Genomic DNA, 16,141 nt, shown 5'->3' with positions numbered 1-16,141 from the left:
ATCTACAGATTAATGACATTTAAAGCTAACAAAAATTTGTATCTTACTGTGATGTAAGTATCTACACACAAAACTGTTTTGAAATAACTACTTCTGATAAGCTGTATGTGAAGACAAGACCTAAACAAGCAGTGGATTTGAACAAAACTGATTTCTAACAACAGTACTCTGAAAGTGGCCCACAGGCTAAACAGATAAAAAATTTAGACTAGCTTTTTCTTCCTAGAACGGAATCTTTTTTATTTTTCTCTTAGGAGTTTCTGTAAAAGAACTGATTTTTTGTCACCTTTGTCTTCTTCTGAGTCTTAATCTCCCTACGCATTGTGCTGCTGGCTGGTTGATGAGGCCCAAGTGAGGAGGGGAGGTAAATGAGAAGGGTTTTTTGGGTGAGGTAAATAAAAGAGCTAGAAGGAGTGAAGGAGAAGGCAAGAAAGATGTAGTATTTAAGTGGCAGGATGATGATTGGTTTACCTACATAAATTGTTGTCGATGGTTTCTTAGTAGAAGGGAGAATCCAATGAAATGAACAGTAGGGGTACGAAATTGATGAAAAGCAGGCAAACTAAGCTATGCCTGCTGCATGTAACATCTATTGAGGAGAAAGAAAATCTTTGTTGTTGTATTATATCTAGTATTGTGGTCTTTGAGCTCTTCAGGATATGTTTTAGAATTGAAGAGTAGAACGAGAAAAATCAAAGTACTCAGTGTGGTGGGTGAGTTGTTTAGAAAGAAGATAAGAAAAAGGGAAGAAACCAGTACATAATTTAGTGCGCAGTTAAATGTTAAGGATATTTCTTGTATCTATCTTGCCTCACTAAACACTGCTAGATCCAGTATTTAAGGCTTCACTCCTTTAAAAAAGAAAAAGCTTCTTTGCCCAGAAGAGCTTCTAAATGTTAAGAATAGAACAGTAATAAATTTTTTCTTTAACATAAGATAATGTGATAAACATGAACCACTACCACTATTAAAAAGGTATGTTAAGGTAAATAACCTGAAAACATAGACATTGAAATGGATTGTGCTAATTGTGTAACAGTACACCTAACCTGGATCGTGTATTGATTGTTTTGTCTACAAGCACAAATCCAACTCAAGAGCAGCTGGGATGGATAGGGATGGGGTAAATCAGTGACACCTTAGACACAATAAATATTCTCACCCACATCCAGGAAGCATGCTGAGATGCCAGAAACCTGTAATACAGTTTCAGAAAAAGACAGCTTATTCCCATGGGCAATAGCTTTTCTGTAATAACAAAAAGCTTTGTCCAGTTGTCCTTAAAATGCTGTGCGTGACATGCGTTTGTCTCTTGATACAGACTAAAAGATATGTGTATCAAAAGTCAGTATTACTCATGGTGTGAAATGCTGCTAAGATAGGAATGTCATGTATACTTTACTATGCCATCTGGGAAAGAATGAATTGGTTAAAGATGCAATACAAACAAGTTCTGCTGTGAAAGAAAAATCCATCTCTCACAGGGATGTGGAGAAAGATCTCCAGATGCTGTTATGGCAATTTCTAACCACTCTAAGTAACAATTGCTGCTACCATCTTACTGCACAAGGATCACTGCATGTGCAGCTGTATGGTGACCTAGTTCAGAAAGTCGAGGTGGCCAGAAAGCAATCATTTTTGAGTGTGGCTAGTTTTTGCCTGGTATGGCAGACAAGAGGATGGGATCACAGCAGCTCTAACTCCAGTTAATTTAACCATTGTGAAACCATACCTGCAAAGGGGATTTCCAAGGCAGCTGAGAAACTTTACCAAAAGAATCTAGGTGAAGGAAACTGAAGGAGCTAAGAAAGCTATTAAGTAAAATATAAAGTAATTGGGGCCTTAACCTGCAAAGGAAACTGTGTATGTGCAGTGTGATCAATATTTAAATGCAGAAATCGTCACAACAGTAACTCTAACCATGCAAAATACAAAGTACTAGTTGCCACATGAAATGGAAAACCTGGACTTTCTCTCTCAATTCTTTTCCTGAAAGATTAGGTAGTTTTTGTTAATTCCTGTACTAATGGCTAAGCCAACATATTGGACTTACGGGAATAATACTTGCATTTGTTAACAGAACTTGATTACTATTGTTGATGTTACTATGGATTAAAAATTAACATGTATCAAAATGAAATTATGCACGACTCGAAGCAGCAGCCTGGAAAGGTATTTCTAGCAGAATAAAACTATTTTCTATACATTATTTCTTACAGAGGAGTAGGAAGGGGGAGAAACAAAGAAAACAGAAGGATGAAAGTCACTGTACCTCTGTGAATAATTAGGAACTTGAAGAGAGGAAGTTGAATAGCAAAAATAGAGGAATTTCACTAATATTTGCTCTCTTTATTGATGTTTAGCTTTCTGGATGGTTAGTAAGAATTGAGTGCGTTCTGTAGCTAAGCAACCAGAATTGCCGGAATTTATTTAGTTTTCTCTTTTTTTTTTGTTCACCTCTCTCCTTTCTTACCTGAGCATTTTTATGTATCTCCAACTAGGCAAAGTGTAGCAGTTTGTAAGAGAGATTCTGTAAACTGAAATGGATGCTAAATTCATGTATTTCCTTTTATTTGTATTTAGGTGTAGTTGGATTATTAAAGGTTTTACTGATTCTGTGGATCACATTGATATTAATGTAAATTATGTATTTACATATCCATATTGACCCTAAAAACCACTGAAAACTGTTTTGTTATTTAACTATGTAACTCAAATTATTCATCTACGTAAGTCACATGACTTGTACACCTAACACCTAGCATGTATGCAAATTCTTACCAACTTGGTCTTATCTCCTGCTTGCTGCAGGTAACTGCTTTAGTCCACAATTTCTGCATAAGGCCTATCTCTTCTAATTGAATAAGGCAGTAGCTTCCTACTGTTTCTTTCCCTAAAATTAACAAATCCCTAACAGTAATACAAATCCTTCCATTAGGGTCTGAACTGTCCTTGGTAAAGAGTTTTGGTATTAATTACCTTAATTTAAAACAGTTACTTTTATTTTTACACTTTTGAATTTAAACTTCAGTCCATTGATCTTGCAGCATTCTTCCCTATCACAATAAAATATTCTCCCTTAATCTGACCTAGGCAAACTTAAGTGCTTCAGTAAGGACCATAGTATAATATAGCCTTCTTGCAAACTATGAAGCTCTTTTGTTGTCTGAACAATTCCTGGTGCATTTTTTTAACTCTAGGGGGAAAAATTATTCTCTGCCATCATCCACTGAGATTTTGGGGTACTTTCCTATATGGTGCTTGAGAGCTGGGCTAGTGTATGTGCCTCATCTAGCCTCTGCGGCTCCCCAGACAGCAAGTTGCTGTGTGTGGCAGCCAATCCCACAACCCACTTGGTGGCCTGAAGGCGCAGCTCCAGGAAACCCCAGCAATCCAGCTGAAGCATGGCGGGTTATTGGCTGCCCACCCTCCACTGAGCACTGAGGCAACCAGCTTTGCTCACCCTGGAAGAGCAACCATGAGGTAAGCTATAGGCCCAAGAGGTCTCCAGCTGACTGACTATGGCTCAGACGTTGGCACCTGGCCAACACAGCTCTTCAAGCTTGAATTGATTTGACAGCTACTGTAACCACCTTTCTCTAGTATACACACACAGTGACTCACTTCCTTCAAGCTTCCCTTTGCTGATGACCAAACTGTGTTTTCATGCTGGTCTTGCCCTCTTTCACTCTTGCAGGGTGCTAAACAAATACATATCCAAAGGTCTGGTGCCAGATGTCAAGTCAGTAATGACCCCACAATCCTCCTTTAGAATGACAGAGCATAACTGCGTATGTGTGCCTCTGAAGGGGAGAAGGCAGGTAAGTTGCTTCCTCTTTCCGACAGTGTTTGGCTGTGGCATTGCGTTGTTTACAGCACACTCTCTCACTCAATTGCCACTACTTTCTTTTGCCATTCTGGGAACATTTGGACACACAACGTAGATAACGTTTTGCTTGCGTTTTGGGGTTTTTTTCTCCCGATAACGACCGTGAGACATGTTAAACAAAGGGCTCACGTTAATCGCTTTGAAAAGAGCGGGCGTTAGGTTCTGGAATGGAAGGAGGAAAACCAGCCCCCAGCCAGAGGATAGTCCTCACGGAGGTAAGCGTCCTCCCAGCAGCAGCACGTCAAGCTTTCCTAAATACTCCCCGGTACCACTTCCAACTGCGTAATTAGACTACGAAATGCGGTCGTGCTTGTCGCCGGGCTGTGATTTTACACCGAAAACCCCAGAGCAAACACAGAATCCATGCTGCGCAGAACGGTAACGGGCGGCGCGTGCCGGCATTCCGGCCGCGCCGCTCGGGTCATGGCGCCCCTCCGGACCATGCCACGCCCTGCGCCTTCACGCGGGGATGGGAGCTGCAGCCGCGCCAGCCCCCGCGCCCTTCCGTGCGACGGGCAGGGAGGGCGGGCGCTGCCGCCAGCTCCTGGCGCAGCTAGAGGCCCATCCTGCCTCCGCCAGCCCCCTCTGAGCGGCCCTGCGGCGCTGCCCGACGCTCCCGGCCGTGGCTCCTCCTCCTCCTGCCGCTCGGTCCCAGGGCGCAGGGCTGACATCACGCCCGGGGTTTCCATCCGACCGAGGGAGGGGGAGGCTGAGCGGAGCGGCAGCGTGATGGCGGCGGTCGGGAGGACTTAAGAAGCGGTGGCGGAGCAGAGCGGCGCAGCGCCCACTCTGGTTCTCCCTGCGCCCCTCCCTGCCCGGTTCGGGGCCCCATTGTTCGAGCCGGCGAGGGTGGCGGGCGAATCCACCGTGCGGGGCTGCGAGGAGCCGGCGGCCAGCGGGAAGAGCGGCGGCCCAGGCCCCGCCGCGGCCGCGGGAGCAGCCCCCGACCCTGGGCTGCGGTACGATCCTCCCCGTGGGGCGTAGCGCAGTCCGGGGCGGCCCTAGGAAGGCCGGGCCGAGCGCACGCAGGTAGGCAGAGGCCCGCCATGGCTCCTCTCCCTTTCGCCGGCTGGGAGTTGTGCGACTTCCGAAGATGGAAGGGGGAAGCGGGCGGTGGTGAGGAGATGGGAACCGGGGCCTGCTGTCGGCCAGAGGGGCCTGGATGTCCCCTCTGGGTTCTTGGGCCCTCTCACTATTTTCCGCGGAGGGAGGGAGCTGCGAGGGCCGAGGCGGGCGGCGGGGTTGAGCCGCTCTGGCTGGCTCCTGCGGGGGGAGCCAGTGTGGAGCCGCCCGGGAGGAGAGCGGCCGCGGCTTTCCTTTGGCCATGGGGGGCGCCGGGGGAAGCGAGCATGGAGGACAGCGGCGGTCTTGGAGACGCTACCAGGGAGCCTTGGCTGGGAGCGGCGCCTGTGCAGGCCGCGCCGCTAGCGGAGGGCCGTCTTCGGGGGTGGGAGGCAGCCCTGGCCTGGGCTCCCGCGGGAGCGCCCTGGGGGCGGGCAGAGGGAGAGCGGCCGTGGGAGGCCGCGGGAGCGCGGTGCGGACGGCCGGGGCTCGGGGGAGGATCGCCGCAGAGCAGGAAGCGCGCAGCAGGGAGCAAGTTTAGCTGCTGTTCAAGGTGTTTCCCGGGGTCTAGAGAATGCCGGGCCCGGAGGCGAGGGAGTGTTTGTCCGCGCGGGAGGGCAGGCGGCGGGGAGCCTGCTGCTGGGCGGCGCAGAGCGCGGCCTCGCTGGGCAGCAGCGGCCGGGCCGCGGGGAGCCGCCTGGCTCGCCTTCGCGGGGATCCCGACCTCGCTTCGCGGCCCCTCCAGGATTGCAGGACTCCTTCCTGTCACTTTCCCCTCTCTCATCGCCTTTGTTTGCTGGCCGGAGTGGCCAGGGTGTCTGAGATGGTGCCTGAGAGCAGGGCATTTCCCACTCTGGAGGGAGCCTTCCGCCCCCCCCCCCGCGATGTTCAGTGGGTTGGGCTGTTCCATATTATAGGAGAGCACCTCGGGGCAGGCAGCCAGCAGGCGAGCCCCTAATCGCTTTCACACCACTAAATCTGTGAGAGGCGCTGCTCTTTATCTGATTATCAGTGAGTTTATACTTGCAGTCCATTTATCGTGAGCCTAAACTTTCTCTAGCTGCATCGGACACTGCAGTGATCTGATTTAAGATGCTCTTGTATGTGAAATAATGATCATTCCATCTGTGGGATCTTGCTGGTTTGATTTAGTTGAAACAGTTGTTTTAAACGGGACAATCTTTATTTTCCTGCCTCTACCCACAACTGGATGTAAGCATTATGTGTGTATCTGGAAATGCTTCCATTGTGTTTTGCACATGAAATACATTTTACTAAGCAGATCTTAGCAGAACATTAATATCTATGGTTTTTACCTATGTGTTCAGGTAGGCGGTCCTTCTTTAAAATTTAGATCTGCTTTATGGTGAAGTCAGTACTATGGCAAAAGTTAAGCCACAAAGTATAGTGCAGACATGCAATAAGCTGTCTTCTCACCCTACAGTGCTAAAGATAATATAATTTCCGTAACATTTCCTATTCTGCAGCTAGTGGTTCAGCAGAAATTGCCATCTTTAGAGCACCATCAATGAAAAGTTGCATGAAGAAGCATAATGGCCTGTATGTTGGGACCCAACTGCAGTTGAGCAAAAAGCTAGACAGGTCTTTCCTTTCATGCGTTTGTGTATTTCATTTAGTTCTTTCATTTTTTTTAATAACTAATAAAAAGACCTGTTCTTCTCTTGAATATTTTTTTCTAGTTTTCACAGACATCAGGAAAGATTTTAATTTTTTTTTTTGACAGGAAAATGGTGATAAAATGATCAACCATGAACAGGTAACGCACTAAAAGCTATTTTTCAGTTAAAAACATGACGTCAAACATGATGCCACCTCTCTGTTAGTGAAAAACCAAGTTATTTTTTGTATATTTTTAGTTGCAAACATACTTTCAGATTGTGTCAACATTCTCCTTTACTATTTTAGGTATTTTGGGAGAAATCTTGAATAACCACAGAGAACACTAGAGCAAACACATCACCTGGAAAACATACACAATACCAAGAAGTGGATTCTTGATATCCACGTTGTAACCTGAGTGGACTTTTATTTATCTTTTAAACTTCTTAATATTTACAATGAATGGGCACAGTGATGAAGAAAGCATAAGAAACAGTAGTGGAGAGTCCAGGTAAGCACTTGCGCATTTTAGTTATTCTTGGCTATGTATTCTGCTATATCTTGTTTACTAAAACTGGTTTGTATTTGAACTTGGTGGCCAAGCTTCCTGGTTAGCAAGCAGACCATAGGAGGACTGGACATGCTTTCTTACAGGTGCTTAATCTGCTTGTTACATTCACATCGCTTCAGCTAAGAATTGTAATGATCTTGAATATGCCTTACATAATAAAGCTTAAATATTATTAAAACTGTGTAAGCATCCAACAGAGTACTATTACTCTTCTGAGGGGGAAAAAAAAATGTCTGAAGTGACAAAAGCTGAAACATTGGATCAGAACGTCAAAGCTACTGTCTATAAAGTGCAAGGCACATATGCATATGTGTTGTATAAACATCTAAGTAGACTATCTCTAAAGGTGGAGCAGTGAACTGTTCATTTTGGTTTTTGATACAGAGTACTCTTCATGATTCTTCCCTCTTTAGAGCTGTCAGAGCAGTATAACTGAAAATGTTAACTTTGTATTTGTTTTCTGAAGTGAAAGTACAGTTTTCCAGCTTTTTTTTAATTAAAAAACCAAAATCAGTCCACTAATGTTTTCTAGCTAGTCTTCTAGCATGTGCAGAGTGTTCATGTGTTTGCAAGAGCCTGATTAGAACTTCCCTGCATCCACGCAGGATGACAGCAGATTCGTAGGGGTGGAATTAAGTTCTCTTTCTAGAACAATGCTAAGTTCAAAAAGTCCTTCCTGTGCTAGAAAGTTTAGATTTCTAAAACTGGAAATACAATGAATGGTGAAGGTTTAAGAAGTCAAAGTAAACTTGCAAATAAAAAGTGGTTTTTGACTTCTCTTCTCTTCTAAGAGGTGATTGTGATCGTACTGTTAAGTCTACCCATCTGTCTCGTAGCCCCCCTTTCTGATCACAGCCTGTTGAACCAGTTAGCTGATTCTGTCAGTCAGAGGGTCATACACACAGTGGACTTTATGGAAGCTTCCGATTGGGTAGAGAGAGATTTAAATTACTGCCTCAAGTGAAGAAATGCAAGAAGAAAATAATTGCGGGCTGATCAGTAAGCACATGCTGGCCATTAAGCTTGCACGTAGTGCAGTGTATGATGGGAGTGGGAAGAAGGGGAAGAGAGAAGTGTTTAGGTGACTTTAGGTGCATATCACAAGGAAATCTATGAACAGTAAAACTAAAGAAACTTTAATAACTTTTGTGTATTTTTGTCAAGCTTCCTGTTATACAAAAGAATGTTCTAGAAAGACAGTAAACTTTCAATCTTGTGAATAATTTGTAAGCTCTAATACATAATTGTTTTTGAAGATTACTGCTTCCAATAAATTTGATACTGTTCCAGTTAGCAAACAAATTTGGAGTTTCTTCTAGTAAGGGGCAAAATATTCTGGGTTACTTTAAAACAAACAAACGCAACAAAAAAAACCCCAAACCAAAACAAGGCTTGTCAGGTGAGAAGAGAAGCCTGAACAAATAAAATGGCGTGAGCAAGGCTAGTCTTCTGAACTACAAGACCTCCAACAAACATGAATTTACCAGGGAGAAGCCTGATGATTTTGTGTGTGAATTTTCTCACTACTTGAAACAAGCCACCTTGCTAAAGATTATGTGGGAAAGCTACTTTGTATCGAACTGTGGCTGCCCATAAATACCAGCATATCAAAGTTATTTAAAAGCGTAGGAATTTATAAGACTAAACCAGCTAAACATCATAAAGTTCCCAGCAACTTCATTAACAGTAAGTATCAGGAGAATGCATTGTACTCAAAACTAGATACTTGCCTGTGAAGCGAGACTTTATTCTTCGTCTTACATGTCCTACTGAGCACATCTTAAACTTTTAAAAAGTTCTAAAATGCTAAAAACTTTTTTCCTAGGCTTGTGTCAATCATTAATCTCATAGCCTAATTCACAGGCAGGTCTTGGAAAGCTTATTTTCATGTTTGCCATGCATTATCAGGAAACTATTTTTGTAAATGAAAGCTGAAAGCTTTCTGTTTTAAATGATGGAACCCTTTTCTGTCTAGCCTAGTTCCATTATTAAAATAATTATTGCAAAAGGAGTGTGACACTTAGGGAATATATTTATATGACTTGCCGCTGTTATTTAGTCGTCTTTTTTTTTTTTCTTCTTTGTAAGTTTCCAGAACTCTAGATGGTTTTTGCTTGGGAGGGAGTTGCCTTAGCAAGCTGCAACTGCAGACAGGTAGCTAACTAACTTGGGAAGTGTTGCTGTATTTAGCCTTCAAATCTGGAAGTGTGAATTCTACAGAATGGAGGTAGATATAAGTAACAAAATATGTTTAGTAAGCTTCTAGTGGACCCGTTCCATTCAGAATGGTAGGGAGGGAAGTGGAACAAGTGAAGAAAGCAGTTGAGAATTGCTGCTGGAATTAAATTGCAAAGAAGATCAAACTCTCAAGAACTGGTAGAAAAGAAGAAGAGACGAAGGCAAATACAGTGATAATCTAAGCAGTGGCATTGGTGATAACTACAACAGATCTTTGAAAATTTGTGTCACTTTACAAATTTAACACTTTACAAATGCCATAGAGCCATTCACTTCCCTTTGATGTCTGGTGTAAACTTACATGGCAGTCATTCTGGAGTGACAGTCTTGATAACAATTAAATATTGTCTGCTGTAGGGGAGCCACCATCATTACTTTAGAAAGTTGAGAAGGAGTGGATCAGGTTTGGGTTTACAAAAGTACACGGGGCTCATGGATACTGCATTGTATTGTTTTACAGAAACACTGTGACTTGCAAAAGTTGTGGAAAGCCTGTAGTATTCTCAGCAGTGGGAGGGCTGGAGAAGGGACTGATCATAAACCTTCAATTTCATGCACTGGTCGGCATTGTGATAAGGAGTTGTAGCTGTCCTTTACTCCCTGTGACTGGCTGTGAAGGTGAATTATTTCTGAAGTGTGTGAAAGAAATGGCCAATTTGCCATGCTCCTGCACTCCTTTCCAGCATTGTGTCCATTAAATATATTTGTCTGGTAGATGAGCAGAAAACTTTCCCTTGCTGCGGGTGTTGAGACTGAAGTTCTGTTTTGCTACAGGTGGAAAAGTGCATCTCTTTGTATTTTCATGGTTGAATAACTGGCTGCACTGTTTGGACTATCCTTGCACGTTTCAGCAACTTCTGAAGCTAAATCAGTACTAGAACCAAGCATGATGGAAATTGTAGACTAGCATAAACACTATTACCTAATCTTGTTGCTTGATGTTCTGATTTCTGTGTAATAATTACAGTGGAGTCTACTCTCCAGCTTCTTGTTTACTTGAATCACTACTCTGGAATATTTTAAAGTAGCTCAAGGTAAAATATCACAGATAATGTTCATCTGGACAGCAAATGAGTTGGAGACACAAAAACTTCATAGCAATACTCTGAGAAGCTGACTCTTCAGCAAAGCATCTTTGTGTAGTGTTCTTGAAAGCATTCTGTTGCAAACTTGAATATGAGTAAATGCAGTCTAGTTAGATAGTAATAAGAAAGCTTAATCAGCAAGGAAGGGCAGTTGTACCTGAACTGCAAGAAAAGCTCCATGTAGAACAGGGACTGCAGAAGTGAAACATTGGTGCTAATTGAGTAACAATCTGATTTCCCATCTCTTTGCTCTTCCTATGTTTCCTTCAGAACAAGGACTTGAGCAGACATTCCTTCTCTAGGTAAAAAGGAATGTGCTCAGTGGAAAGTAGCTGGCTGGAATGTATTGTATTCCCATTTTTGCAGTAAGAGAAAGCAGCTGCTTACACCAAAGACTTTTACCATTCTTTACACACTTGAAAGCTGATGTTAATAGAAGATAGTAATTTCAGTGGGTTTAATTTGCTTTGTGGATTGAATAGTCTGTGGACCACAAAAGATAGTTAAGTAAAGACTAAAGACTTTGACAGCAGCTTCAATTTACTATATAAACTCATACCTTCAGTAGGAGGTAAAAAAGATGAATTGAAAGCCACGTCTTTGGGTTCTCGCTTTCAAGAAATCTAAGTGGGAGTTAAAACAGAGATTCCCCAAGCATATTTGCAGAATTACTCCCGTGCGCTGGCTTCTTTTTCATAGAAGTTTAATAGATAATAAAATGTGTGTACGTAGCAAGAGCGAGGATAAACATAAAACTATACATATGTAGATACATACTTACACGTTAGTGCACAGGAATTCTCAGATCAACAAAAGGGCCTGAATGGTAAAGGAAACAGTTGGTAGAACTTACTATGGATGGCTAGTGGATAAAGCAAGCTCTTTGGTTAGTAAGTTGCTATTTTGTCAGGAATGATCTCTTACAGAATTAAGCATATTAAAGCATGATAAGGTGTCCTGATCCAAGTTAAAAGCATCTTTTAACTTCTTTTTGGAAGAGTTCAGATAGAATATGTATCAAAACCCAAGGGGTTTTTGTCTAGAAAAGTTTCCAACTAAAAGAAGAAATTGTAAATTCATGATACAGCTTTCATTGTGCATAAGGTCCCTAGTTTGGCTTTGTGACTCCTGCTGAGTTATCCAGGTCTCAGTCTTTGTCTAACCTAACTGGCTGGCAAATACTTGTTCCACATATTCTAGATTCAATTCCACCATTCTAAGAGTTTCAAAATTTTAGCTGATGCAAGCTTTTCACATTCCTCAAGACAGAGTGAAGTTTTGAGATACAGGCAGTGTATACACTGGATTTATCCAGATGTGGCCCTTCAAGTGGGTTGGTTTTTTTTATTAAATTCCATTTAATACTTTTTTGCTGGTGATCTACAAGGAGCTTCTGGTAAAGACATTATTGTGTTGCCCCTGGAACCAGCTGCATGTTGAAGGATTGCACATTGCACGTGTCACATTGCACAGCAGAGTAGTAGGCCCCTGGGGAACCACTGATACCTCCTGCTCGTGAAGGATTCCTGGAACAACTTTGTGCTCTTAAGATGTGCGACTTGTGGCTCTCAAATAAAGACTTGTATTGTGGTTCATAGGGTCATGAAAGTTGGAAGATGATCAGTGTAGTTTTGATACCTTTGCTTTGGGAAAAGTTTATAGTAGTGGCAGCAGATAATAGTCTTGAGGACTGGAAGTATAATGCATCACTGATTTGTTAGCCCCTATCAGGAAAATTCAATTGAGTTCCTGCTTTGTAATAGCAGAGGACAGGAAATAACACTTGGTAGCCTGAACTTTATAGTCTTTGTTCCTTCTGCTTTTTACTGGCGGTGATAAATAAGATAAATCTTCCTTATGCTTCTAAATAAAATTAAACAGTTAAAATTTCTTTAAAAATAAAACTAAAAACCACTTACATAGCATTTGCCTACAGAAATTTGTGAACTTGCAATTTTAAGAGTTTGGCATTTAGTGTCTGTTACTTCTGCACATTTTGAATGAGCTCTTCATATTCAAATGCTTGCCTTCCTTCAAATTCTGGTTTATTTTAAAAGCAAAAAAAAAAAAAACCCCGAACCAAAAAACCAAACAGTCCACTGTAATCTCAGATGCTTTTCAAAGACCCTGCAGAAAGTAATTTTTTTTTTTTTCGGTGTGTTGAACTTTATTTTGCTCAAATTGGTGCTCTTTTCTGCTGTTCTTAAAACAGAAGATTCTTAAGATAGCTTAACCAAATGAATGCACTTGGAATCAGTGGTGATAAATTATCTGCTCTTGAATCCATTATTGACCTAGACCTTACCCAGGAGTCTAAATGCTCAATCAGTTCTTTTACAATGTGACTTGTGTAGCTTTCCATTTTAGGATTTCTCTTCCTTGTGACTTGTATAAATTAGCAGACTTTGTTCTTCATTGTGTGATCCTGTCAGGGGCATCTTGTTTTAAGGGGTAAGCTGGTGAAGCTAAACTTAAGACTGTTGAAAAGAACTAATGACTCTGTGACGGGATACTTGCTTGTGATCTGTCTCTTTAAGCCTGTCATCTCCCCAAACCACTCTCCAGTTTCATTGCATAGGTATTTATTGGGGGTGTGTGTGTGTGAAAAATTAACAGGGAGAAACAAATATAAAAAATTATCTCCTTTGGTACTTTCATTAAGCTATGCTGCTTTTCTTGCAAAGTAGTTTGTAAATAAATACTGCATTCAGGCATAAATTCCTCTGGAATATGTAGGGAGTATCTGGAGACAATGTTTATAGAAAAGAACAGACAAGTAACTTCAGTGTGTCAACTTCCATACCAAAACAGATTTGACATGTGATGCTGTACAAATGCAACTCAAGGGCTAGGGGTGAGAGAGGTTTCTTGACTACATATCCTGGAAGGTGCTCTTTATAGGCTTCACCTCAGTTTGTCAACACGCATGAAACTATACTTTTTATTGTAGAAATCTCATCCTGAGAACATGCTACTTACTTTTAGTATATACTGTTGCATGCCTGCTACTGCAGCTTATTATTGACAGCTAACTTTGTCATCACTGCTGTGGTTTGTTTGCATGGTAGAGAAATAGTCTCACTCTAACAGTACTGAAGAGATGACCATTATTGCTTTATCCATTATGTTTGTTTCTATTTCCATAGTCTTATGATGCTTCGCTATTTTGTACAATCTTGTGTATTGCCGTCTTTGTTTAGTTTTGTTTTGTTCTGTGGTTTTTTTTTTTTCAGTTGAAGCAAGTACAGTGAATGTAATGTAAGGTTTCTTATTCAGGAACACCTTTAAACTCATAACACTGTTTTCATTTTACTGATTCCCCACCCCCACCCCATAAGCAGTATGTATAATTTCCTTGGAGCTGGAGAAGGGAAGAAGGCTTATGTGACACATTCTTAGAAGAGGTACTTATAAAAGCAGACATTCCATTTTGAATAGTAGAGTTAAGTGCCTAAAAGAGCATAAATTGTCTTCAACAGTTATGAAATTGTCTTCAAATGTTAGCAAATATTGTATGTCTGTATACATTATATTAACAACACCTTGACTCTGTAGCTTAACGTGCTTTGCCCTGTTGTTTCCATCTACATTTCCTATTCTAGTCTTGATAATGTTTATAATTTCTGTTGGCATTTGGTTTCTTGGAAACCCATTCATCAGTGAAGAAGGCAGGAAAAAAAGCAAGTTAGACCACAAAATAGAGTTGGTTAGAAGAGATCAGCAGTACAAGACCAGAGCAAAGGGAAGACATAATGTGACATGGTGGAATAGGGTAAATTTGACAACCACAGGTGAATTGTTAACTGAGAATGAAGTCTTGTATGCTGACTGTTTCTCTGATTATGTTTAAGGTATGTATGACTTTTCTATCAGAAGAGTTGAACGAAGAAGGTAGGCTCCAGCTCTGGATTGTCCTTGCAGAGACACTATCTTGATTATGCTCAGAAAGGGTGGGGGAAAAGACAGGAACATCCCAATTTATGCTAGCTGCCTGAAAATAGTGGAGATTTTATCTTACTTTTCCAGTTTTAATCAGGATTTTTTGGAAGAAGGAGAACAGAGGATACAGATGCACAGACAAAAGGCTGGCTAAGTTGTACCCAACCCATCTCTCTTACTTGATCTCAAGTGTCCACAGCATGGTGGGTATGGTGTCCACTTTTGCCTTTTGCTGAACTGTTTCCAGTAAAAGCATCTTAAGCAAAGGCAATGACCCTGGCCTGTACAGAAAAAGTGGCAAGAAATAAAGCACTTTGCCTTTTGTTTTCTGTAAGGGGAACTCCGAAGAGCGGGGGACCAGAATTGCTGTTCCTGAGATAATATTTATGTAACAGCATTAGACAGCAGGTGACAGGTAATTGTGACAGTATTCCAATCTTTGGTTGAGGAAATACTTAATGTTCCTTGCATCCTAGCCCTACAGATGTGATACCAGAATCTCAGTAATTAGTAGTGCCAGTTCAGGTGATTAATTTTGTGGAGGTCAGTGGTGCTACTTTGCACTAATGGGCATTACTCATTGCTAGAAAAGTTAGTCAAATTATGGACCCTAGCTAGACTACATCAGATTATACTTAGAGCTCTTTAGCTAGAGAAGGAATTGCTTATCGACTATGCCTCAAAAAATGCGGGGAAGATTACAGAACCCCATAGGCAAAGGTGGAAAAGAAAGTGACCAAGGGTGTTATGACTACCTCACAGTTATTATCTCCCTGAATTTATGTTTTAACATCTTTATTGCAGAACTTTGGTTCTTTTTCGTTAATGCAAGTAAACTGTCTTGGTATCAGACAGGGTTTTCTTGTCTTTTTTTGAATGCAGCAACTATTTTAAAAGATTTTAGTTCAGTGTGAAATGCTCTCATTTATAATTTGGTTTGCAATGGTAGCTTCCACTGAGTATTTGTAGAAAAATATGGTTTTTTCTTAGATTATTTACAACTTAAAACAAGTTGTTAGAATAAGAGATTACTTGTCTTCAAGCTCTGAAAAGCTTGTAGACCTCTCTCAAGCTGATGATGATTGTTTTTGCCTTGTTATATCTGGCTGTTAGGGTACCCATTTCAGCAGATCAAGAAAATGTCATCTGAGCTACTAGAAATCTGTATGAAACTTCTGTATCCTGTATGTCTTTTCGTATGAACTTAAAAAACTCAACCAGTTACGTTTTAAAAACTCTGGCAAACAAGCTCTCTAAATTTCCAGTGATGCTGGTAGACACTGCAGTGTAATAGGAGTTCTGCATGCTTTTGCCCTTTTTCTTAGTCATGTCAGCAATGCCGTGCTCCATGGGAAAGAGGAGAAGGTACTACACCACATGGCAGTTTAAGCACTTGGAAAAATGACTTGCAGTATGTCATGATGCAGTGTGGAATGTGTATATACTAAAATTGAAAACTACCAAAAAACCCTTTTTCATTTTATATCTATTTAGTTTTTTCTAAATTCTGTATTGATTTCCACTGTTTTATACTTCAATTTCAGGACAGCAGTCTTAAGAAATACTGCCTGTTCACTCCTACTTGCTTGTTCCACTTCTTCATCAGCCCTTTAGAATGTTCATGAAAACAGAGGCTGTTTTGAAAAGCTGAATCCCTACTCTCTGTAGATGGTACTGACACCACAGTGGGTATTGGAGAGGGCAGCTATAACAATGTTGGAAAAAGTTATTCCTGTA

The 16,141-nt window shown here is 41.4% G+C and overlaps 1 protein-coding gene across 5 annotated transcripts in view; it reads left to right on the top strand.

Moving 5' to 3' along the window:
- Positions 1 to 4,543: 4,543 nt before the first annotated feature.
- CHD1 (chromodomain helicase DNA binding protein 1) overlaps positions 4,544 to 16,141 on the top strand; it is a 56,933-nt gene continuing 45,335 nt past the window's right edge. For 2 of the 5 annotated variants that reach the window (XM_075526661.1, XM_075526658.1), the window contains exons 1-2: positions 4,544 to 4,918; positions 6,878 to 7,082. In XM_075526661.1, the coding sequence (XP_075382776.1) occupies positions 7,030 to 7,082 (53 nt within the window). In that variant the 5' untranslated portion in view covers positions 4,544 to 4,918; positions 6,878 to 7,029. Of the gene's footprint in view, positions 4,919 to 6,468; positions 6,554 to 6,695; positions 6,729 to 6,877; positions 7,083 to 16,141 lie in introns of those variants that run through there. The other 3 variants (XM_075526660.1, XM_075526659.1, XM_075526662.1) reach the window with 3 other exon arrangements.

This window comes from Mycteria americana, chromosome Z (genome assembly GCF_035582795.1).
Source record: "Mycteria americana isolate JAX WOST 10 ecotype Jacksonville Zoo and Gardens chromosome Z, USCA_MyAme_1.0, whole genome shotgun sequence".
Classification (NCBI taxonomy): domain Eukaryota; kingdom Metazoa; phylum Chordata; class Aves; order Ciconiiformes; family Ciconiidae; genus Mycteria; species Mycteria americana.
Note: the sequence above shows the minus strand (reverse complement) of the source record. Positions and strands in the feature narration are given on the sequence as shown.